A 25,752-nucleotide genomic window follows, 5' to 3' on the forward strand; every position below is an offset into this window, starting at 1 on the left:
AGTATCATTGAAAAGATTACTCTCCTTAAAGCATCTGTCAACCTTGATTGATTTGCAAGCGACAAAGAACTGAAAAGGTTTGAAGTGCGGGTACAATTTTTGCCACCGTTTAGCATACATAATGGTTCTCCTTTGATGTCAAAAGCTCATCTTCTATTAATAATGCAGAGGGCTTTTGAATGCAGGCTACTTGTATGGAGTTCCACACTAATAACCTACTTGCTGTGAAATGGGATTCACTTTGGAGAAGCAGTCATTTGTCTGGGTTTTACATGTTCGGAATGAATCCTGACTCAAAGGGATTTCTTTCAGTGCTCTGCATGATTACAGCTGAGCCCGGCACGGGTTAGGGAAAGCAGGCAAATCCTAGCCTGCTCCTCCAGCCGAGAATCTGGCAGAAATCATGCAGCCAGATGCAAAGGAGCATGAACAACAAGCCTAAGATGATGCGATCAAATGCCTTGTGCCATTTTGTCTGGCAACCTTCTATTAATATACTTTAGAGTGCATTTCATTTCATGCCTGGGCTGCTTTCTTCACCTGTCATTTCCAATAGGCTTTTTTATTTAAATGGCAGCATGCAGGGGAGATTGGTGATTAGAGTAGGGGGTGGATAGGGGATTTGTGCCTGCATGCCTGTTGTAGGACCAAAGGCGAGTCGCCCAACGTCTCTGTACCCTGTTTGTTGAGCAGAGCACTTAACCTCACAGTGCTCTGTTAGGCTGACTGTGGTTTGCAGGTAAAAGGGACTGGAAATTCTTCATTTGTACATGACTTCAGGAACAGGGAACTGCCTTTGGTCTAGCTGTCAGCACGTGAAGAGGAAAATGAAAGAAGAGCGAGGAAGTTTAGCTCCCAAATAAGTACATTAGACATTCTTGAGCAGGTGTCTGGGGAAAAAGGAAAACTTCTGTAAGGAAAACATTCTATATTTTCAAGGTTTAAGAAGAACATTTTTAAACATTGGGGAGTAAATATAATCTGTATGAAAGCTCTAACAGTGAGAGCTGACAAGCTCTTTTGAAGGGCTGACTCATTGGGTTTTAGCGGCAGCTGTTGACACCACATCTGACTGCATTACACATCAGCCATGGCTAGGAGTTGTTGAGTATTTGGAGGGGTGTTCTTCATTTGACCTTTCTTGTTCTGGAGAGTGGATTAGTCATAATGACCAGACACAAGCACCTGAGCATTTCAAGAACCTGCTAGTCTTAGGGGTGGCTAATTTTGACCTTTGTGACAGTATGAGAGGAGGACACCATCTGTTCTCTCTGGTTCATTTAAAAGAAACAGCCACAGCCCTTCTTGGATGGCTTTATCACTTCATAAAGATTGCTTTTCTTTCCAGTTAAAAGAAAAAGACTGGCTAGAGGTACTTGGCTTAATCTTCTTGGGTTTTTTTTCTTTGGACTCCAAACTGGTGGTATTTGGGATACGTTTGAGTTCTCATTTCATTTTCTTGCGTTCAATCTCCCAGCAGAGCACATTCCTTAGAAACACAGTTTGTTGTCCTTTGGGTGCTGTGGTTAGCCAAGGACCCTGATAAAAACTTGGGATCCCATCATTTTGGGCACTGGGTATCCACTGAGGAAGTCCACAACCCCAAGAGCTGCTACACATGCTGGGAAAGAGACAGAAAGTGACTGGGAAGTGACTTGCTTGAGGAAATCTGAGGTTTCCGAAGTGCCAGACTGGTTCCTTTGTCAGCATTTCCCTATGTTTTATTCCAAGCACTCAAAGATGAAGTCTCTGAAAAACAACCCCCCAAATTTTCTTTAGAAAAACATGTTGTTAAACCCAGTGCTATAACATTGTGACCTAAAACATGTTTTGAGACTATCATTGTCTCAGCAATATGAGAATATTCAGCTATGGAATGATTTGCCCTAGTACTTTTTGTCATGGTTTTTTGCTTGTTTGGTTTGGTTTTTTTGGCTTTTTTAGCCTGGATATCTAAAATTGATCAATCAAGATGGATTTGTATTTTCCATTGTTTTCCTTTTATCCACATACTCCAGGTCTGTTCTTCCTATTTCCACAGTACCTTTCTCATCCACCCAAGCTTTCTTAGGGAAGATGTGTTCCTTCCAGCAAACCTCCTTCCATCTATCCATGGCAGCCTTGCTGGGTTGTTATCACTTACCCTTGCTGGACATCTCCCTTGCAGTACTGTGGTACCTATTACTAATCCCAGCGCGTTTGGGGCCATTTCTGAAGGAAGTGCTGGCACAAGTGCCTGAGGAAGTAATAACATCTCATGAACATTGAATGAGCAAATCCCAGTAATCTGCCCCAAAATAAAGAACCACCAGTTAATGTGGCATGTGGATGAGCAGGGAAGGGGAAGCAATGAGCAGGTTTCTCAGACCTAGCATTCATCCCAAAGTAAAATCCATATTCATCTGCACTACCATCTCTTAAGTGCTTCTTCGCTCTTTTGGCAAGAAATGACCCTTGTCTCAGGAAGGCAAAAGCTATTGCATTCAGGTAGGTTTTGTTAATGTCATGCAAGCTTAACAGATCTACTCAGAAATCTCTTAAAACCTGAGCACAACAAATGATCCTACCTCCTTCTTTATTGTCTTGTACCAGGGCATTTCCAGGAAGACAAATACAGCTATTATATGCTTTAGCACCCCTTTGGGATGCATTTCTGCTCGCTGCTTCTTGGACATGCTGCTCCATAAGTTCATTTATTTATTTATACTTCGTGGAGGCTGGGTGAGCAGGGAAAGGAAACACGTTTCTGGTGGCACAGGGAACAGATTGTAAAGCCTGTGCTTCCAAGCATTATAGGCTTTGTCTCACAAGATCTCTGCCCTCTGGAGAGTGATGGCTAAATGAAACTGATCCATTACATCCTGCTGGACCAGTCCACCCCTCTTTTTCTATAGAGGATTGAATTAATCTGTATTGCAAAGAAAAGGAAGGTGGGAGGGGAAGGAGGAAGTTTTTGATTAAATGGACTCTCAGTACTTTGCTGTGCATAGACAAGTTGACAATCCCTTCTCCATCCACACACAGGTAGAAATTTTGAATATCCACAGAAGAAACAAGATTCTGTAGCAATTTTATGGTGTATTTTCAAAGGCCATCGTTACTCTTACCTAACGTCAATAAGCCAGGAGCAGGTGACAGCCTCTTTTCAGAGTAGTACACATGAAAGGAGCTCCTTTCCATTCAAATGCAAGCTACATCTATGTCAGGGTGCTGCAAATTTCACTTGGCTGGGACAAACTGTGCTGTGAAGGAGGGCTAGGAAGTTGATTAATAGCTGGGCACCCATTCCGCTCCCAGGATCTGTGTTCTGGCTATGATATTTTAATGTATGTAGAGTATACGTCTGTCTGAACTGCTGCAGAGTAGTGAAAAAGCCCAGGAGGAGTTTGAGCAATGGGCTGTATTGGATTGCTCTGGAGGCAGCGTACAGCATGCTGCCCCTCCTCAGAAGGGGCTGTAAGCTCCTGATTTAGACCTACAAGTGAGCAGCACATCTCTTTGCCACAGAGCAACCCGCTTTTTCTGCAGACTATTCTAGGCAACTGCATGCATAATGGTTGTATTTCCCTTTTGGCTTCTCATTGTCCTAAGTTTCTGTCATTTGTATAAATGATTATGAAAGCACTCCCAGGAGAATGCACACGCGCTCATAAAACTATGGTAAAGAGAAGCATTGCAGGCTATTGCTACAGGCTATTTTATTGTATATTTTGAGGAAATGTCTCGTTTTCTACTGACAAATAGGGAAACTGAGAACTCCAGAGACACGAGTTATTTTTCTAAATGGTGTGATTATTCTGTAGAGCTTAGACTAGGAAATGCCAGCCTTGGCATCTTCGGGGACGGATGTGCAGAGGTTGCTGTTAGTAAAAGAAAACAATAGGGAAGAAAAAGCAGACCTTTTCTTCATTATTACCCTAAAGCATTTGCAGATCCCTTATTTGTCTGTATCACTGGTCACACATTGTGTTGGCTCTTTAAAGGGAGATAAGTTCCAGACTAATTCCCTGGCCTATGGGCAATGGGTTTGTACATAGGTTAACGGCAGAGTAGGTGACATTGCCATGCATGGATAAGTGCACTTCTGGTGACAAAAAGAAGCAGACTCACTGATGGAGCTGAGATGACTTGACACTGTGTGTTTGGGGTGGCAAAATCTAGTGACAAGAGGAGCTCCAACTGAGGTTTGCTTAGAGGATGGGGTGAAATTTGCCACCTCCTTTTGCCTTTCCTGAGTAGGTTATGATGGGCTGCTCAATGCCGGTTAGGAGACCTTGGCTGACTTAGTGAAGGTCTCAGGCAAGGCCACCTCCTTTGTTTGCAAAGCATCCTTCTTTGTTTGGCTGCAGGATGTTGTTTAAGAAGCTCTCTCAGAAGAGCTGCTGTTTTGATTTGGATTCCAGTTGCATTAGCTGCTATGGTGGAGCCAGTGAGCACGATAAGTATCTTCAGTGTTGTAGCACTGGAGGTGAGAGCTGTGAGTACAACCAGTTTCACTGCTTATGAGGATGAATTACAGGGAATGTGAAACACAGGCCAAATCCCTGCACTGGTCCTGCCAGTGTAACTGGTGCAAGGTGCAGAGACAGGCAGCAGGCTGTGAAGACCTCCATCAGTCCTGGAGCTGTATGCCTCTGGACATTTTCTGGACACATTCCTGTGTGACCTTATCTAGGTGTTCCTGCTCTGACAGGGAGATTGGACTAGATGATCTTTTGAGGTCCCTTCCAATCTCTCTAACATACTGTGATACTGTATGGCAGAGCACTGTAGAGAGCAGAGCATGGATATTAATGACCAGTGAAAAGTGCAGCTATTGTAGTTCTTGCAGGTGAACAGCTGAAACCCTGAAGCGTGAAACCCAGCTGCTTTTCTAACTACAGAGTTTCCAAAAAGGGAGCTCATTTGGTAGTTTGGGTTTTGAGGCATAAACTGAGAGCTTATAAAGCTCCCTCCTTCCAACCCCTCTGCTAATGGCCATGCAAATATGTGTTTTTATCAGCAAACTTAAGCAGGCATGACTGAAAGACACTTGGGAGGGATGGGGAAAGATCTGGTATTACTTCACTACACATTAAAGGGATAATGAAGCCCCTCAGGGAGCAGATGTGTGTGTGGTGACAAAGTACCTTTAAACTGTTATTTCTCTGAGGAGAATTGCACTTTAAAGCCTGACAATATGGTGCTAGGCAGGTTGTGTTCATGGTTCTCCTGCAATGTAGAAAGGATGATTGCTATCTGCTTTCCACTGAGCAGGAGGAAGAAGGCAAAAAAAGAGAAGTAAGTAGAACTGTGAAATCTGTTAGGATTTGAGGCTATTTGGTCTTAGGGTTCAGTGTCAGGCTTTTCTCTCTCACATTCTTCGGACAGGTCAAACTGTTTCAGATCTCCCCTTCATGCCTTTACTTTCTGCAAATCATATTCTAGTTCAGAGAATATTCCCTTGATAAACCCGAAGTCTGGGACCCACCTCACTGTTTCCTACCAGGCACAAAAGTTATGAAACAAAATGCTGTCAACTGCAGACCCATCAGTGGGAATGAACCAGCCCTTTTCACAGGAATATCAGTCCAGTCTATCCCTACGGGATCTGGAAAAACTCTGAGTAATGGGATCCCTCTTTGAAATTATCTTGAACTTCTCAAAACCCCCTTTTCCCAAATTTCAGTAGTCACAAATCATTTTGAGATGAAATAAGTTTCCCTCCTTTGCATCAGAAACACTGCAAAGCTACAAGGTGAGATCAGGGAGTAATTTTGAGCTCTGTTCCCATTTCATCACGTCTCTGCTTCCCACAATCATTCTTCTTCCTTCAGGTCAGCTTTCTGCCTTTGTGGGTTTTATTTCTTTCTCTCCTTTTTTCTTCTTTTTCTCTTCATTCTTTCTTCTTTTTTTTCTTCTTCTTCTTTCTTTTTAATAATCTCATCTACATTTCAGAAGCTTGCTGTAGCTTTGCATTTGAAGAAAGCTGCCTGATAGCAGCTTCCCAGATACCACGATTTCCAAGTCTCCAGACCCAGTTGGCATGGAGTTGATAGCCTATCACAAAAACCACTAACACGTATGCTTTCCAGTCTATTAAGAGAGTTAATGGACCAGGTGTGAAGAGATGGTTAAGTTGGCTTTTGAAGTGAGAAGTTTCCTGAGTGCTTCCAGAGAAGTAAAGAGATAAGTTTTTCCTGTAAGGATAGCTTGATGGGCACCAGCTGCAAGAATGGCAGGGTCCAAGCAGTTACGCCATGGCGGTATTTAGCTGTATCCAGATGAGGAAAGTGAGCTTCCAGTTGCACCCCTCTTACAGCACCCTGGGTATGGGGCAAAGAGAAGAGTCACAATTTGCAGTATTGCTATTTACACTCTTCTGTGGCAGGGATTTCAAAGCCAGTGCATTTCTGTGCTCTCTTTCCAACTTTTGCAGACTCCAATAAAGCATTCTAGAAAATGAGAGTGAGTTATAGCTGATACTGTAAAACTCTTCACTGAGATGGATTTGACATTGTCTGGGCTCCAGTCCATTTCCCAGTGGCACGTCTATTCTTCCTTGATGACAAGTGTGTCATTACTTTTTTCTAGAGCACTAACTGCTAATTTTTTCATTATCAGTTTTTTGCTACACTGGGGCAGTGAGTTGAGGGCTCATAGAGGTCAGGCCTGCTTTAGGAAAAGAGCTTACTCTTCAGCTATAAAAGCAGCATCAGCGGATAACTCTGGTGAGGTTGTAATTGAGTCCTGATTACACTTGGCCATTGCTGGTGCTGATAGGTGAGGAACATGAAGCAATTCGTATGCGTAATCCCAGTTTAGCCCAGTAGGTAAAGTGCTTATTATTCAACTAAAGAACAAGAAATATATAGGCAATTTTTCTGGTTTTAGCTATTTTGGGGAGGGGGCTGAGGGTGGTCATTATCCTCAGTTGTCAAATACAGCTTATTTCCCAAATGTAAATGGCATAGGGTGACCCAGCATATTGTTTAATTATGTGTTGTAATATGAAACCATTCTCTAATTATGAATCCTCTTAGTGTTTATGTCTCTGCTCTTTTCCAGTAAAGATTTCTAACACGATTCTCTGATTCTTGTGAGCATACAATTGAACATGTGCATCCTTTTGTAAAACACTTCCTGATCCTACATCATCTATCTATATTGGCAAATGGGAATTTCTCTTTGTTCTGAGCTTCATGCAGATACTGTGTTTGTGAGGACAAATGTTCTTCTGGGAAACATTCATGTGCACACTAGAGCTCAAGTTTTTGAAGATGTAAGCAGTTTGCTAGTTCCTTCCATGGGCACATAAACAATCAATTGCATTGCAGTAGATGTGAACAGCTGGTGAAATCTATCTGTTGGATTTCAGGAACCCCCTAGACCTTGCTACATCAGAAATTAATCTTTCTCAATTTATCAAAGCCTGTTAGCAGATTTCTGTCTGGTTGATTTCTCTCCTAATTGCTTTCTGAGTCATTTGTACCTTGTCATTTCCTTTCTTACCGGGTTGAAGAAACACCTTAGGATTGATCAAAAGTGATGTGCAGTCTATACCCTGGTTCCCATGCTAGGAGCCTGGCAAGGTCTGACTTGCACTGTGGTCATACCTTGATGCTTTTTCTCCCTATTGTGTTGAGCAATTTCAGAAGACAACAAAGATTCTTTCCCCAACAAGTCCATTATGGAAGTACCATTTTGTCCCTTTACCCTGCCATCAATGAAAGGTAGAACTGAAGCTCCCATCCACGAGTTCTGCTGAGCCTGCTTGTCATTCCAGGCTTTTTGGCATATCTTCTTCCACTGAACAGTGGACTCTAATTTACTGGGCATTGCCTTCAATTTTAACTTCTGTGCAACCTGAGGTTTTCTGATGCTGTAGCAAGACAATCCCCTGTGAAGCCACACATACACTGGGAAGGAGGTCCCACCGGTGGAAGCTCCCACCAAGCAGAACCACTCATATTCCAAGTCCATCAGGAAGCAAATTCAGTCTCAGGTGTGTGAGAAATGTGCTGTTCTCCCCCTTCGTCTTTTGGATCCATTCTTGTGATAGATTGGTACAGTCATTCAAAGCCAATCAATAAACTGCCCTTTGTGAATACGAACTGCTCAGGGCATTCATTCTAGAAGTTGTTAGCAGGACAATGGAGCAGTGCAGAGAAACCAAGAGCATCCCTCAGCCATATGGGAGCTGCCTAAGCTGTTGAGCTTGTAAGCCAGCTACCAGGGGGTTGAATTCATCGAGTAGAGACATTGTGTGGTAGAGTGTCCTTACCAGCCATGTGTCAAGGCTGCCCTGGAAACAGAGGTTCTGGCACATTGAGAGGTCTGAGCAAGGGCCAAGACTTTTTCTGCTTTGAGACCACTCCAGAGAGAATTTGCATGCACTTTTGTTTTTATTTCCTTCCACACATCTCTTTGTCTGCTGCAATGTCTGAATGTCCAATTGGTTTACAAGTTTCATTGTTCTGCTTGGCAGTTCACTGTCATTCCCAATGGGGAAACCAGTCAGAGGAAGCTGCCGCTAATGCCTGAGATGTCGACAGAGGGTCAGCACACCTTGAAGCTCCCAAGTGTGTATGAAATCCAGGTGTAAGTTTTTTGGTGGGTTTCTTCCTACAAGAAAGTGGGGGAATCCTTCACCGTTCTTGCTCGGCTCCTTTAACAATGGATTCTTGTTGCTTGGCATCTCCTGTAGATAGCTTTTTATTCACTGAATTTCGTCACACAAGCAGGGAACAGAGTCCTTCTGTAAGCTTTAGTGTATCTATGTGTTTTAATAATGAATTACGGTTGATTTTATAGAAATATCCCTATTTAAGAACTTCAAAGTCTTTGGTGTTTCCCCTCACCCTCCAGACTTTGTACTTTTTGCTGCTGTTGACACTCCCATGCAATTGAGCCTTGGAGAAATTAATATTTGTTTAGCTGTTCTCCTGCTGTGCCTGCTCAGTGCATTTGCTTAATGATTACTTCAATTCAGCTTTGCAGGGGTTTTAGGGCAATAGATTTTCCCAGAAAATCAAGAGATGCATTTGCAGACAACTTTACCTGTGTTCTTTCCCCTCCCCTCACCTCTTGTCCCCCCATTAGAGTTTGATTAAATAAATGGGTATGCAGAAGGCTTCTTCTTTGTCACAATGCAGGGCTTTTCATAGCCTTTGTTTCAGCATTATCGGTTGCCAAGATCAGTTGTGGTGAAGAGTCAAAGTTCAGTCTGTTTATTTCTCCACTCCGGTTATCTTGACTTGAAGCAGTGAGTAGAAGGTTGGACTCAAGCAAGTACCTGCTGCCCTTCTTTGTCATTAGCTGAATCTTCTTGAATCTGTAATTTTCTTCTTTTCATCTAAAACAACAAATCACACTCTGGCTTATAACATTTGCTCTAGAGCAGAGACCAAGCCACTGTTTCAAACCATGCATGTGTTCATATTTGAAAGGTTTATGCTATATTTTCTTTACCCCAGCCTTCTTGAGTCAAATCAGAGATGTTACTTTTACTCAAGACATCGTTTGTATATGACATCAGGTATTTTTTTCAAAATGAGGACAAAGTTAACCTCCAAAATCTACATTTATGCATCTATATGAAGGTTCAGCTTCTTTTTATTCCTGAAAGTGCAGAACTACCTGGCAAAGAAATGAACAGGTGATATTATTAATGCCATTGCCATTTCAATTAGTTTTGCACAGCTGAAACTGGAACATTTCTACTAAACAAACAAACACAAAACAAAATAAAACAAAACAAAAAACCAATCAAACCCCCTGAACTCCACAATATAGCAGTCTAAAAATTCAAACTCTGGAAAGATACAAATTTTGATTTCTTTTTTTGGCCTACCTTAATTTATTTAGGCTACTTATAATTCACTTTTGAATGGCAAGAATAATTTTGCCAATGACTAGGTCCAACCTCTGAGTTATTTTCTGCCAGAAAGCAACAGTCGCTTCAGTGAAGTAATATATCAGGCATTCTTCAACTACTTCCAGCTGATGAGGTTTCAGCTTATAGCAGAGATTGTTTTTATTAGGCCTCTAGTACATGACCAGGCACTTGAGTGACTGAGTTTCACCTGAATACTATCACTCCAGTCCTCAAACTCATCCCATGCTTCTTTTTGCTATGATATTCAGAGACTCCTCCATAATGATGATTCATTCCACAGTATGTCAGCAAATTTTGTTGGCATGGTCCTCCTTTACCGTGCCAAGAACTCTGATGAAGATATTATGTAAGATTCATCTCAAGAATCATCTATGAGGAATTCAACTCATAACCTTCTTCTAGCCTGATTGAAATAATGGGAAATAGAACTGAAAAAGGACATCATGCCCAAACTGTATCCCAAAGACGTGAATTATATTCAGCAAATAATTGCACCCTTTGTTCTCAAACATATTTGATGAGATCTTCATAGGTACTCCATATTAGTAACTGAGTCTCCTAATCACTGGAGTTCTTCTGTCTTCCTAATGTCTGCCCTGAATAAATTTTCCAACCTTTTCTTTGCTTTCACTGTGCCAAATACAGCCATAGAACTAGCTCATTCCCCTTGTGGGTGATGCTCCTGCTCACAAACCGCAAGATCATGTTCTGACACCTTTGTTGTCTTCTTCCTTTGAGCTGGCTCCCTACACCCATATTCTGATAACTGAAATGAAATCAGAATCCATTTTCCTGTCTAGTTGGCAGGAACAAACTGAGACTTCAGCCAACCTCAAGGTGAGCTCCCTTTCAGTTTCCAGTCATGCCTTCAATGGAAAGCTAAAACTCATTTATGAAAGTTCTTGGGAGTCCTCCCTTCCACCTCTCTATGAATCCCACTCTATGAATGATCAGAGCTGTAGGGTTCTTAAAACCAGATCTTCAGTAATAGCACAAAATACTATCTTTCATACTATACTGCTAATGCTGTAAAGTTGTGCGGTATATTTTTGCACCCAGAGAGCAACACCCCATTAACATTTAAGTTAGTGAAGTGGAAATTTGTGTGACCTAGTTTAAGAACTAGTCAAATGTCTTAGGTGAGAAAGTTCCACTAAAACGTAAATGCCACTGTATTTCTACTCTGCTTGAAAGAGTCCAGAGTAATGGGCAGGGAAGAATGCTTATGACACAGGGGAATGCAGTAAAGAGAAGTAACCCAATATCCAAATAATTGTCCAGCTTAACTTTTGAGAATGGAGGGTCTGGAAAGTTCACTTTCAACTCCTGCATATGACAAGCTTTTTTCAGTGTTATCTAAAAGAGGAGGAGAAAAGCTGATGTTACTAGTGAACTGAGATTAATTTTGTGAAGTCTGCAAGGCATTATTTATAGTCTGCGTGACAGAGCTGTGTTTCTGTGAATGGTCTCTCCAGGCCATGCTCAAAAAGTAGTGCAGTCTTATATAGTGTAAATGAGATTTGGCAATGTGAATTTAACCGGTTTTGATTTTAACAGACTCCTTCCCAACCCTTCACTTGTTCCACTCACAAACACTCTTCATGTTTCTGTGTTGTTCCTCCTGCAGTCCAGTACATCATTCAACAGAGATGCTGTGAAAGCAGGGACAGGTCGGCGCTTTCTTGGTGGGCTGCTAAATGATACATCCTATTGCTACACTCTGGAAGTCTCATTCTACAGCTATGTATTGGGTGGACCTACTTCTGCTGTCCCTTACACAGAAGAAGCATGTATCCTTTTGAAATCCTTCCTCCTCTTGCAGCACACATGAACTGGGCACTTAAGGTAAATACTTCTATCTCAATAAGAGTTTGCTGAGATAGGAATACACAAGTGGAAATGTGAGTCTGCTCCTGATGCTTTAATTTTCCTCATATTGATTCTCCATACTGTGGAAATTCAAGAAGAGAAAGGCATATTAGATCAAATAAGCCATTTCCCTCTCATAGGAGATTTTCTCACACACTTATTACGGAAACTACTCCTGGAGAGCCTGTGATCCATTCCCTTCCACAGACTTCCATTTCTTTTTTCATTTCTCTCCTTATTCTCCCATTATCCCTGTGTTTGTATTATCGTTTTAATAGCAAGTTGAAAGTGCATCTTTGTTACTGAGTTACAATATCTTCTCTGCCTTTGAACTGCAGCCAAAAGGCTCTAAAGGATCCATTAGGTTCTGCAGCTGCCTCAGGGCCAGATCTTTAATACCAGTTGAAAAAGAAAGGGAAAGCAAGCTCTGCAAACAAAACCGACAAAGTTGTTCGCATTTTTGAGTGCTCAAATGGAAGCAATGTCTCATTCCTCAAAAACACCTATCCATCTGGCTATCCCAATGTAACAATAATTTGTAGAATTGTTCTGACTGCTCTTATGATCTGGTTTTATGTTTTTCTTTTTGTCACCGTGCTCAATCAACTAACCAGTGCCGACACTTCGAGCTTGGGTGTGTTATTTCATGTTGTTATTCTATCCTGGTCGCTTTTGAAATTTCCACAGGTTTAGAAACACTGAAGAAGGAGAAGGATTGCCTGTGATTGCTTATTTACCTCTCTGCTGCATTTCAGAAGTTGGGGAAGATTTATAGCTTTAGGGTGGTAAGGGGGAAATTTTAATATGAGACATAATTCTCCACCATCCATGCATATGTGCACACTGTGTGGGACTAAGAGTGAGAAACAGGGAGCATGGATAGTAAATCTTGATCATTTGTGGGTTTCTGGTTTGGTTTCTCCACTGAAAGTGAAATTTGGGAGAAGGAGCTGGAATATATTAAGGTGACTTGTTTGACTTGAGCATTTGAAATACAGGCTGATTCCAAGGAATAGCTTCTTGCAACTTACATGTTTGTAGTATATCTTGCCAGTGAGGAAAAAATTGTCCTAACTGTTAGGTTTATATATTTATTTTCATAGACTGTTAGGTTTATGTATTTATTTTCTGTTAGGTTTATATATCTACTTTATGTATTTTATTTTTAGGTTTATGTATTTATTTTTTATTTTTTAAGAACATGTGTCTTAGTTTCACCTTTAACTTTCCTTCTCACTTAGTACTCATTGTACTGATAACTGCTTATTTATATTCCTTATTTATCAAGAACACATTTTGCTGTGAGGAGTGGGAAGAGTCCCTATACAATGAGATCACAATTCCCTTGAATATGTTTTTCTTCATGACATGTAGGTCATACCGGCTTAGTTTCCTTTTCCATAAAGACACTTGTTTTGTGCTTCACATTACAGAGGTTTCAGGTGTGGGGTCTAACATCTCTCTGTATTTGCTTGCCTTGCCTTCTGCAGACAGAGCTGTATCATTCTCAGTTCATTTGTTGTGACCATCAGCCGCTAGAGCACAGCAAACAGGCCTCGAATCACAGACAGATCCTCTTTGGTGGTGATGTATGCAAAGCTCAAGCAGCAGCTTGGTTTTGACAGGTATGGTTTCACCTAGCTGAATTAAAAAGGAAGAGAGGCTGGGTTTGGTTGGCCTGGCAGAAACAGGCAAGAAAGCCTCTTGGCCCGTGTAGTACACTTCACTGGCATTTTCCTTTTCAATGGAAGGATTCTGTAAGACCGCTGCTTAAGACAGCTCTTCCTTATGTGTGCATATTCCTAGTTAGAGAAAGAAATGGCGTTGCTTGAAGCGATCTTTAGGCTGGTCTGCTCTAACACAGAAGTGGCTGGATTTACGCACATCCTGTCCTGGCAGAGGAGAAGTTTCATATCGCTGATATGCTTGTGACCAAAAGTAAAACAATTGCAGAGCATTCCAATTTAGCCTGAACAGCTCCTCCAAGCTATTTGCAAGTCAGTGATTAATTAATGCTCAGATTTTTTAATGGACCTGAACCAAAGACACAGTCAGTTCATATTGGCCTCCAAGGACAGGCATGCTTCTATTAACCATCTAGCTACATGCAGGCAGCAAGTCAAGCAAATAAATGACAGGGATACAGTGAACCCAAAACCCGTGAACTGATAGGGCAAGTATTCAGGAAATCTGCTTTTAAAGACATATTTCTCAGGATGTTGTTCATCCCACTGTGATGTTATTGGGTTGTGTGGGTTTTTGTTTTGCTTTGTTTTGTTTTAATAGAAACAGCATCAGGGAGACTAGAATTGTTCAAAGCTAATGTTGGATTAAGAAGTGCTGGCCGAGACTCAGACTCAAGTTCAGGGAACCCATGGCCTTGAAGGGAAACTACAAAGCAGATCATACCCCACATTCAGAAACCAGCAACACTGGCTCCACGTAGAGACCAAAATAAATGAGGATCTCCAGGTTCTACAAAAATATCAATTTAGCCTAATATTGCTCCCATTGACAGGTGAGCAAACTGAACAAACTCTGAATAGTCTTCTGTCTGCGCTGGTGGCACGTAGTTCTGTCAGCTTCTTTCCTTTACAGCATTTGTGGCAAATAAGATCATAGTACTGCCCCCTTTCATGCTATTATGTAAGTGGATTAGATCTCTTTTGAGGTTTTTTGTTTTGAATCTCTTCATGATCCTTGGCGTTTATGTCCTAACTCTATGATCTATACAAGCCTCTATGTGAGCCTGCAATAAATATAGTTAAACATTGGGTAAAATTATGCGTTTTGTTTAGACTCGTGAGGCTGAAACATACTTTGTAATTATTGAGATAAATGGATACCTTACATGCATGAAAATGGGAGGCAGACTTCCAGTCTAGTGTTATTTGAATAACACAGTTACTAACAGTGGGGACAGTAGCTTTTCTTTCAATAAGAAAAGAGAGAAAACTAAAAGGAAGGGAATGTACCATTAAAAATGGAAATCTGTTCCAAATTCCTCCAGTTAGTATGACTGAATGTATTCTCTTAAATGAAATACCTTAAATGTTCAGAATTTAGAGGATGACACCTGGTATGTTCTATAAAACAAATTTGCTCCTGAGGCTGCACTATTTAAATGAAATCCAGGATTGAAGGATCTTTCAAGAGTCTGTGCAGGGTATATGTGTTTGGGACATATATGGTGGGATAACAGCATCCTGCAGAGTGTTGAACTTCTGGCCTCTTCTAACATAGACAGTTAACATGGTTACATGAATGTCCCAGGTCTCAATTAGCATAATAGCAGTAATGGTTGCTTCTGGAGTGTCTCTTGTATTTTCATCCTGCAAGTAAAGCACTGCACCAGGTGTAAGTTCCTGAACGCCCTGTTATGCATTCCTTCAGAGGTATGTGTGTGCGTGGTAGGTCTGTGTCTAACTGATATATGGCTGGTGTATGAGAAACATTAGGGATATGTTCTATAAGCCTGGCTTTGCAGAATACTGTATGATAACGTGCGCTGTAGATAACAGTGAATGGACTCTGTTTCGAAAGCATAATAAGAGGATTGCAGGCTTGTCGGTTAGTTGCCTGGAAGTGGACAGAGAAATGTTTAAAACCCTTCTCACACGTACACACATTTGGTGGTAACTGATTAAAAAGGCAGCACAGCAACAGTTTGCTCAGTGCCAGGTGAAGAAGCTTTAAAATGAGCTGATATGCTTCCATTAAATACCATGTTTTACTAGGCATTTAGAGGGCTTATGACACAAGGCACATAAACCACTCTGTAACATTCACCACCAGCAGCTCAACTGCTGAGCTGTCTAGGTACACACCAGCCTCATAGCTGGGCAGGGAACAAAGGGTAAAAGAGGGCGAGGAAGAGTGAATGCCCAGCTGTAGGACTGAGTGCTGCTCTGATAATACACCCAGCATTGCTTTCCTCTGCAGCTGCTGATCAGCAGCCACCACAGCCTGACCTGAGAGTGGCCAATAAAGGAGTCGCACATCAACAGTTTTAAAACCTATTTGATTCATGTTTTAGTGTTTGAACTGGATCCCTGCTGCACAGCAGGCGGCCCATAAGAGAGCTTTTTTACTCTCTTTTTTTACTCTCTCTCCTCAAAAAAAGGTTTTACTCTTCCAAGGACTAGCCATGAGGTAGGCAGATAGAAATGACAGACCTGGCAAGAACTGCTATGACTGTAGCCTGGTAGCTGTAGGGGAGAATAATTATCGAGATAGGTGAGCACCACTGTTGTCAGCATGTCCATGGCTTTTTTGTGTATTTTAATCTTAATTCTAAGCTTCCTTGAGATAGGGAAGGCCCTCATGCAAAGACAGGCTTTTAGTCATGTATGTGTATGGATTTACTCATTGAAATCACTTCTGGGTGGAATAGGAGACTGGAACTCTGGCCTGAGGATCTGGTAGAACAGTTCTCCTTTGTATGGCTTTTCTAATAACATCATTTCACCTCTTTAATAAACTCTATATAAAGAAAGAATTTCATGAAACTTCTCTTGTGAACAAACAGAAAATCCACGAAAAATCCCACAAACCCTACAACATTTTGGAAGCCATGGGTGGAGAATACAGAAAAAAGAGATGTTACTAATGATATCCCAAGGTAGGTGTTTTCACATTACAAATAGCTGAGGAATTATCTCAATACTTCAAAACAGTATAGCTGAAGCAACGTGCAAAGGTATCACTTCATATTTTCCATTTCACTGAATGTGTTGAATTGGAAGCTTTGCATCCCTTAAACCTTAAACAGGGTTTAGATGCACTGCTGAACTCTCTCTCCTGTTTATGGACATTAAAAATGTATTTATGTGGCTGTAGCCACAGAATGAAAGCTTGAGTTGACTAGAGTTTCTTCAGGTGCCTAAAAGGAGCTCTTATCTTGGAGTCTTGGCACAATCGAGACCACTAGGTTCACTTCTATTCTTAGCTTCAAGCAGAAAATCAGCCTGCTGCTTGACTGGGGACTTGAGAAGTTAAATCCCCTGGAGTAAACAGTCATTTGCTTATATCCAGATTCCTTTTAAAGAGTATTTGGATCTCAGTAAATGCCTGTCCTGGGGAAAAGAAATCTGTATGCAACTGCAATTCCAGTAAACGCAACTGTAACTTTTAGAGCTTCATGGACCTGCCAGTCCTCTAGGGAAAATGTACTTGGTTATTTTGGGCTTTTTAACATTTCTTTTTTTGGCAACTGCCTGTCCTGAGCCTCCTAGCTCTGTTAGTGATACCCTTAAGAGAAGATCCTCATGAGCCAGATTATGGCCCTTGCAGGTTCGTTCGCACCCAGTAAAAGCAACATTACCAGCAAAAGCCAATTAGGTATGAAAGGCTGTGCTGATAAAGCTGAGGGAGCTCTGCAGAGGTTATCCAGTGTGGCTTATGTTTGAACTTGAGTTAGAGCTTGTTACCGAGATGGTTTCAAAGTAAATCAGGCACATACTCGGGAAAAGACCTCCAGAAGTCTACATCTTCATCCTTCTTCTGCTAAGCTCCTAGAAACAGGCTCCTTTCTGTGTGTTACAAAAAGTGGCATTAATCATAATCCCACAGATTTTTATGAGTGACCTAGCTCATTATCTCTCCAGTATTTGGTTATTTCTCAGTACCATGTTTTGGGCTGTCTTTGAGGAAAGAAAACAAAATCCTCTTTCAACTCCCAAGTCTGTGTGAAAGTGTCAAGGTTTACAGCTACGATTTCAAATGCTCTTAATATTACTGGAAGCAGAGAGTTAAATTATAGAGTTGTAAAGTTACTTTATAGTGATAATGCTGTCAAGCATCAATATCTCTGCCCCAGGGCACCATGGAAACTCAGTTAATGATATAAGGAGCTGATATTTTTCAGTGTTGCAGCTGTTGGCTCATACCCAGAAGGAATCTGTGTATTTGTTCATATTGGGTATATACAGGGGGACCTGCTCAAAGAAAATTAAGGAACAGTGAAAGTCTGTTTAATGAAATGCAGTGGAATGAAAACACAAAGCAGTACACAGCGTTGCAGTATGCACAGCTCTTTCCCTCATAGAGTTCAGTACAGTGGTCAGTGCTGTAGAAATATACTTAGTCTACTGTAAGAGAGCATGGTTGTGGGGCAGAGTGTATATTTGTGTGTAATTTGTTTATCTAGTTGCCTGTAGCATTGGCTGCATCAATCTATGTGTGCACCGTCAGGGAGTACCAGTAAAGAAATGGAAATTAAGGCAAGTGACTATAGTCAATTTAGGAATATCTATAATTTTTGTAATGGATTTCTTAACATCTGTATCCCAAAGCGCTCTGATAGCCTCAGATGAAAAATGCTATAAAAGTGCAAAGTGTTATCATAAAGGTGTTTTTTGCTTTTAAAGAAAGATTCTTCTTTTTTTCTCTTTTACTTAAACGTAGAATATCAGTCTTGGAAGGCATCTTCAAAGTATTTCCTGGAGATTTAACCATATGATTCCAGTTAGCTTTTGGCTAGGAGGCAGGTATCAAAGACCATGTATGTGAGTGGGGAAATGGTCTTGCAGTTAACTGCTGCAGTAAGAGTGGTCTGGAGCAACTGGTTCATTTCACTGTGTGCCCAGGTGCTTTGCATGCTGCCTGTTTGGTAAGCATTTACATGGCTTCACAGGGGAAAGGAGGGAGAGCAGATCAGACCCATGCACCTGTTTTAAGTGGAAGGGAAATGGAGTTTGTGAGCTGAGGATCTAGGTTTGGGGGAAATGAAGCACCAGAGGTACTGAGAGCCTACCTGCCCTATCAGGTTTTAAGGCACAAGCATGAGCACCATGGTTTGCTCCAGTTGTATTGTCCTGAGCATTGTAAAGGAGGATCCCATGAGGGTGTAGATTAAATTTCTTCCTCTTGTGTATACAGGTTTCTTTCCTATAGATAGTAAAGTACAGAGAAGAGGAGAGATGGTTGTCATGGGACCAGAATGAAAAGAGGGTGCATATTCAGACTCATGGAAACACTCTTAAGCCAGTATTAGGCATAAATACAGGAGCTTGTCTTCTTTGAAGAGCAGAAAGACTTCAGTAGTTGTGAACCTCGACTGGGACATTTGCACAGATTGACTTGAGAGCCATCAATATTTTCAAGCTTATTTGGGAGTAGGGACCTTGTGGACAGTGGGAGCATAAGCATCTTACAGAGACATATGTACAAATACTGTCCCTGCCAACTGTCTCCAACTCAGTGCTGGCGGAAAATGTGCTCTTTTGCATAGGCATGGCTGTATCCAGTGACACAGAAAGACTGATCAAAGAATGGTCTGGGTTGCAAGGGACCTTGAAGATCAACCAGTTCCAACCCCCTGCAATGGGCAGGGACACCTCACACTACACTTAGTTGCCCCAAGCCCTGTCGAACCTGCCCTTGAACATTGCCAGGGATGGGGCAGCCACACTTTCTCTGGGCAACCTATTCCAGTGTGTCACCACCCTCACAGTTAAGATTTTTTTCCTAACATCTAATCTAAATTTACTTTTTTTCAGTTTAAAACCATTCCCTCTTGTCTTCTCACTGCATGTACTTGTAAAAAGTCCCTCTCCAGCTTTCTTGTAGGTCCCTTTAGGTACTGGAAGGTACCTGATCCTTATAAGCCAGCCAAGATGAGGAAGCCCAGCTCTAAAAATGGTCTTATATCCCATGCAGCCTTGGGGTTTCTGTTGAGAAAATGCATGCTAACTGGTGCCAAATTGTCACTGAGGTTTTACTGATGAAAATCCTCATCAGGGCTTTCCATTCAAGCTGTCAATGACTTACGGTGCTATCAGGTCACCTAAATCAGTGGCCTGCAAGCACATAACTGTCTTTTCAAAATGGTTTCACAGTCGTATATTAAAACAAAATCATAAAATGTCCAAGTTAAAAATAAAAATTATTTCCTTTTTCTAGAAGTATTCCTTTTGCACGCAGGAGAAAATAACTTAGACCAAGCACAAGTGATGCTTTCATTGAATGGTTGGAAGGTGAAGTTGATTACACGAGTGATAGCAGAGTTGTGGCTTATATAAACAAGTGGGGAAGCTCCCTCCTGGCACTGCTATCCCTCTTGGAGTTGTCTTTCAAGGTTTTGAATGCCTCTCTTATGAACTGGCTTTTCTATAAACTTGCATTTTTCCTTTGTCTTATAAGCAACTTAGGAAAAAACTAAGCATATAGAACTGATGGTGAGGCTCTTGGGTGTTCAGAACACCATACAAATGCTATTAGACCCATAGTTAAAATAATTCTTTGGTAAATGTTAAATTCCTATTAGTAACACTTGCTAAACTTAAGTGCAAAGGAAAGGGCAAGGCTAATCTCAAAGGCAACGGAGAGCAGGGCTTAAAAGATATAAACAATTTGTTGGAAATGTCTGAGGGGAGTGGTTAACATGACTAAAGAGTAACGTCTGTGGGTTGAAGATTTAGGTTTGGAGAGGGCTTTCGCTCGTGCTCTGCTCTGGAGCTTTCCCAAATGTCAATGGGAATTAGGAGAAAAAAAGCCATTCAGAACAAGGCGTTTTTCAAAAAGCAATAAACAGAAAAATTGCCATGTCTCTGTGATAGGTCTCTGCTGTTCTGCCAGCCTGGAGTGGTGTTTGTGTGTCTGCATGCTTGTCATCATTTTCCTGTTCTCTGTATCTTTTCACTTCTGGCCAAGCCTTCTCCCCTGCACCTTTTATCTTATGTCTGTATCCTCACCATCTTGATTGCAGTTTCAGGTTGTTACCCCTACCCCCTTCTGTCACCTCATCTGTTTTTTTGCAGGTGGCAGATCATCAATGAGTCACACCCAGGCTCTGCTTTTTGTTCACTCTGTGCTGTCTTTCACCTAAACTATTCATTCATTGCTTTTACATTTTTTCCACCTGGAGGCTCAGCAGGGCTTATTGGTGGTTAAAGGGGATTCTAGGGTGAGAGCAGAAGTTATTTTTTAACTACTACTTCTTCTTTAGTCCCAAATACCAGCATCCTGGAAGGGAATTGGAGATGGTTTTTAGGAAAGTCTGCAAAGAAATAAGTGGGTTTTTGTCTGTGTGTCTCTTAGCTGTTTGACCAATTGCAACTGAATTTGACAGTGATAAAGGTCTCAGAGATATTACATTCCTATGAGCTTCATGAAAAATAGCTGGTTGAATGAGTAAAGAGACCAAAATTAATCTCTCCATTACGGACAGGTGCATTTCTGTTGTTAGAAATCAGAGGACAACAGGCATGAAAGTTACAGAAAACAGATCCCACATATCCCTTCCTTCCTGGTCAATACTTTGTGATGATATTCTTCTAGCAATTAGTGGTTTGGGGATCCTGAAGCCAGAGATGTTTAGAATTGTAGAATTGTTTAGGTTGGAAAAGACCTTTGAGATCATTTAGTCCAACCTTTAACCTACCACTGCCAAGTTCACCACTAAACCATGTCTCTAAGTGCTACATCTACACATCTTTCAAATACCTCCAGGGATGGTGACTCCATCACTTCCCTGGCAAGCCTGTTCCAATGCTTGACAACCCTTTTAGTGAAGAAATTGTTCCTAATATCTGATCTAAACCTTCCCTGGCACAGCTTGAGGCCATTTCCTCTTGTCCTATTGCTTGCTGTGTGCAAGAAGAGACCAATACCCACATGTTGATTATGTTTGCTGTAACACTCAATGGATTTGTCTCCCATGAACCTGTATGCATTTTTAGCATCCACAGCATTCCTTGCTAAGGATTTCCACAGCTTAATAATACCTTGTTTGTTTTAAGCCTACCACCCACAAGCTTTATGTTATGATTCCTAATTGTTACAGTGGAAGCAGCATTGATCCCCGTCTCCTTTCCCCATAGCACTCAGATACTTCTTTTTCCATATTTAAAGTTTCCTAGCCTACCTGGTTATTTGTTGTCTGAATATTTATCCTGTATACCATAAGCAGAAAAAGTTATCACATCAGAATCATTCCTTCCTTTCCAGACTTTTTATACCACCTTATGCTTTCTTCCTAGGTATAGGCCGGGTTGGATGAGGCCTTGGGTGACATGGTGAAGTGTCCCTGCTCATGGCAGGGGGGTTGGAACTAGATGATCTTAAGGTCCTTTCCAACCCTAACTATTCTATGATTCTATACACAACTCTATGAGTTGCCAAGCAAGGAGAATTAACTCCAGTGATTCAAATGGCAGAGTCTGTATTTGCTGTGCTTTATGATTTTTACTTGCACTCAGGAGAAATCCTACCCTGGTCACTCAAGCAGTAGGTATAAGCACCAAAATGAGAGCTATGGTTTTCAGTTTCAGAGTACACACTGTAATCATCATGTGTTCAGTCCCTCAGGCACTTAACAGCCTGTGTGTCTGCTCTACTCTTCTTTTTCCCAAAACTTAGGAGGGATTCCAAGCTTGTTAAATAACTGAATCTGCTGTTCAGCATAGGCTTGAGTTTTGGTCATCTGGCTGAAAACTAAGCAATCCTTATTAAACCAGCAACTGTCATCTTGTGTCACAAAAGACCAAATAATAGGTGACAATCCATTCATCTTTCCTTCACGCTCAAGAAATCCAGTGTGCATGTTAACTACTCAAGAGCTCTCACGTAGCAAAGAGGGATCTGCAGGGCAGTGGTGTGTTACGTGGAGCAAAAGCTTACATTGGACTGGTTTGTGCATATATTTGTCTGGAGCAGTGTTGGAGGACATGTGCAAAGTGAGATCTCTTTCCACCATATCAACACATGGCAAATCTCAATCTTCCTTTTAATAAATCCTTAAACAGGCTGTTCAAGTGGAATGTAGCTGGTTTAAACAAGGTAAGGGATGGACATGGCTCAGAGGATCCAGTTGATTTCCTGGTGATGGAAGCAGATGGGCTGCTAACACTCCTAGGAGGAGCAAGGACCGCGTGGTTCTGCCAGCCCAAAGGGAGAAAGTATGCAGTACTTCAGTGCCATTATTCCTATTTTCAAGCCTTCTAATCTTGGATTTTCTGTGGATTTCTTCAAGGTCTAGTCAGTGGCTCGTTCTGTTGGCAGAGTACACCTTCAGGCTCCTTAGCTCTTACTGTGTACCAGTAATACCTCCCCTTGAGAAAATGCCCATAACTGTGCCTATTAGCAGTCTCACGGTCTCATACACTTGCTGTGATACTGTGAAGATTCGAGACTGGGCTATTTCTGGGTTATCATCCTAGTGTCCCTTCTTCCTTACTTAATGATTCCTCTTTGTGCTGCATCCCTCACATGTCTGCCAAGTAGAATTTGTTGCATTGACTTTCTTTCCATAGCCTGCCCAGAAGGACAGCTTTCCTTCAACCAGGACACAGAAAGGGCCTGTGTCTCCAGAACCATCAATATTTTTCTTGAGATGATAAATGAACTGCCAATAAACTGAGGCAGCTGCTGATCTGGCCATCTGAGAAACAGACCTTCAGACCCAATTTATCCGTGCTTGGTTTATTTATGTGTCTGGAAACTTTTGAGATGCAAACAGAGGACTAACTACTTCAAGGCAGCCACTGAGTATTAGATGGTATAGATAGATGTGCAGTGGGAGTTTATGGACTGGTTCGGATACATCGGCTATAACTCTCCAACAAGAAAATAGCTTGAAATTCATCATAGAGAACACCACAGAAAAGAAACAAAACTCTCAAAGTGAGACCTAAATTCTCATACTCACTATATCATTTGGCTTGTTTTTCTCTATCTCTTCTGGTCTTTCTTACCTCTAATTCAGGTTTTTGCATAATCTCTTAAATGTATGTTGTCAAGATTTTTCTAAGGAGATGAGGCATGGCTGATGCTGTTGTGCCTGGAGGGATGGGAGCAGTTTATGTGCTTCAATGATTAAGCTTTGTAGAGAGGACCAATCTGGTTTTGAACCAGCTGATGCAGCTGGAAATGGCAGTCTCTGTGTTTAGGATCCTTTTGCTGAGCAGTTGGCATGTGTGTGTTTCATATACATTCACCCCAAAACTTCTGAGCCTGTTTTTTTTGGTTCCATCAGAAAGAGTTCTCAGAGGTATTAAGTTTGGGCAAGTTTTAGAAGAACAGGCAGCTGAGCAAAGGAAAGAGGCTCAACTAATGCCTCTGCTGGGAGAACGGCTGGAGCGAGTTTAAATGTTATTACACACCAGAGAGTCTGTATGGGAGAGCTGCTGTGAAATGCTCCAGCACAGGGAGAATTTCAGCTGGCACACAATCCATACTGCTGATGAAACCAGAGATGTAGGGCCTGCTGGGCCTCAGTAGTTGTACTTTTGGTGGGACAATTACTTTCTACCCCAAAATAAGCCTGGCCTGATGCAGAGCCTGTGATCCAGGAGCACAATCTCCAGATCTTTGCTGGTGGTGGGGGGACACTTAAGCAAGTCCAAGGCAGCAAAACCAGTGAGGACAAGCACTCGGTGTGAACTCTTAGGAGGACAGGGGAGGCCCAGCCGCCTGGTGCCTGTCTGCACCTCCCTGTAGTTATCTCCAGCGTACGGCTGAGCTTAATGAAGCGATTTCCCCCTCCCCACCCTGTCTGCCTGCCTGCCTGTGTCAGCACCAGCAGCACAGCTCACGCTTGCCTGTAGTTAAAGTGCCCTCTTCTGGCACGAAACGTTTCCTTCCTCAATGGCAGTTGATCGAAGAGAAGCGGATGTTTTTCTGATGGTTGCTGAAATCAAGAACAAAGCAGGTTTTCTCTTCCTTTGGTTCGCCTCTATGTCCCGGGCTGCCTTGGCAGTCAAGAGCAGTCAGAGAAGAAGAAGCCTCCCTGTTGTATCAGCCTAGCTTAGTCAAAGCTTTTCTGAGCGAGAGTGCTAGGATGAGATTTTGTTTGCATCCAAGGTCATTAAATAAAGATGTTTTTATTCTCTTTTGTCTTTTTTTCCCCCTTTAGCCAGTGTAAATCTATCTTGTTTTACACCAGCTGAGAATGTGGTGGCCTTTTCCTGTTTATGTTTTCTGCTGTCTGTTGTATAAATTGTCTCTTGGCTATTCTTGACCTGTTGATGTCAATAGTTTTCACTGTGAATCCCAGTGGGGCCTAGATTTGACCTCTATTGATTGCGAGGGAATATTTGGTGATGAAATGTAGGGAGAGTATAACATGCAGCCACTGTGAGAGAAATTCCCATACCAAGCACTCAGTTGGAAAAGGAAAGTTCCGATACACTTGTTAATGTGAATTCAAGGTTAGCAGTACACAGCACAGCAACTGCATCTGTCTGCAGAGGGATTTAAAGTCAGCCTTTAATAAGAAAAAGGAGTTTCCTGTGCTGCTTTATCACATCAGTTACCATCAGAGGCCTTTGCATGTGCTTTGGATTTTTCTCTACATTTAAGGAGCATTTCAAGCCGTAATTGATTATAGCTGAATTTGTGTTACAAAGTAAGGAACAGCAGGTCAGGACATTTATGCTATGAGACAAGACTAAGCCTTATTCCCATTTAGATCCTTTATAGCAGAAGGGTAGTGGTTTTTCCCCCGGTAACAAGCAGTGTCTTAGCTATTGAGTACAATGCTGTATTAATAATTCTGTACTTACTGTAGGCTCTCTGAATGCAAATCGCTCGCACACAAGCTGGATTGGCATAAACCAGTTTAGGAAGCACACACACATTTGTACTGCCCTCCACTGGGTTTATGAGGAGTAAAAGGAGCTGGAGTCAGGATTGCCAGGTTTTGCAAAGTGCCGAGCTGAAAATGAAAATCCAGCTTCTCCCTTCAAGGTGGAAAGGACATAAGAGATGCTGGTGGTTTCAGTCTGCCTGAGGATGCCTTTGCAGTGGTCCCTGCTCTGTTATATGCACTTTAAAACCGTCATGTGCTGACATGGTTTTTTCCTGGTCACTTCACTATTAGTTAAATAAGGTCTCATGACTGAAGTTCAGGAAATGTGGCTTCTAATAATGTGATTTTATTTAAACTCTCTGCCTGTGCTTCATCTCACATTCCTTCTCAGTCCTGAGTGCTTAGATGGCATTAAGGCAGAGATGGCCTGTGGCTGAGGATAAGTACAGCACCCTCACAGTGTTACCACACCAAACCC

The 25,752-nt window shown here is 41.8% G+C and overlaps 1 protein-coding gene across 1 annotated transcript in view; it reads left to right on the forward strand.

Annotated features, from left to right (window-relative positions):
* Nucleotides 1-25,752, forward strand: part of LOC308223572 (BEN domain-containing protein 5) — a gene marked incomplete at both ends in the record, with an annotated part of 972,175 nt that overhangs the window by 873,571 nt on the left and 72,852 nt on the right. Inside the window, one exon of the mRNA XM_080622800.1 lies at nucleotides 11,505-11,667. Within this exon, the coding sequence (XP_080478926.1) occupies nucleotides 11,505-11,667 (163 nt within the window). The remainder of the gene's footprint in view (nucleotides 1-11,504; nucleotides 11,668-25,752) is intronic.

This window comes from Psittacula echo (assembly GCF_963264785.1).
Source record: "Psittacula echo genome assembly, chromosome: 7".
NCBI classification, from domain to species: Eukaryota; Metazoa; Chordata; class Aves; order Psittaciformes; family Psittacidae; genus Psittacula; species Psittacula echo.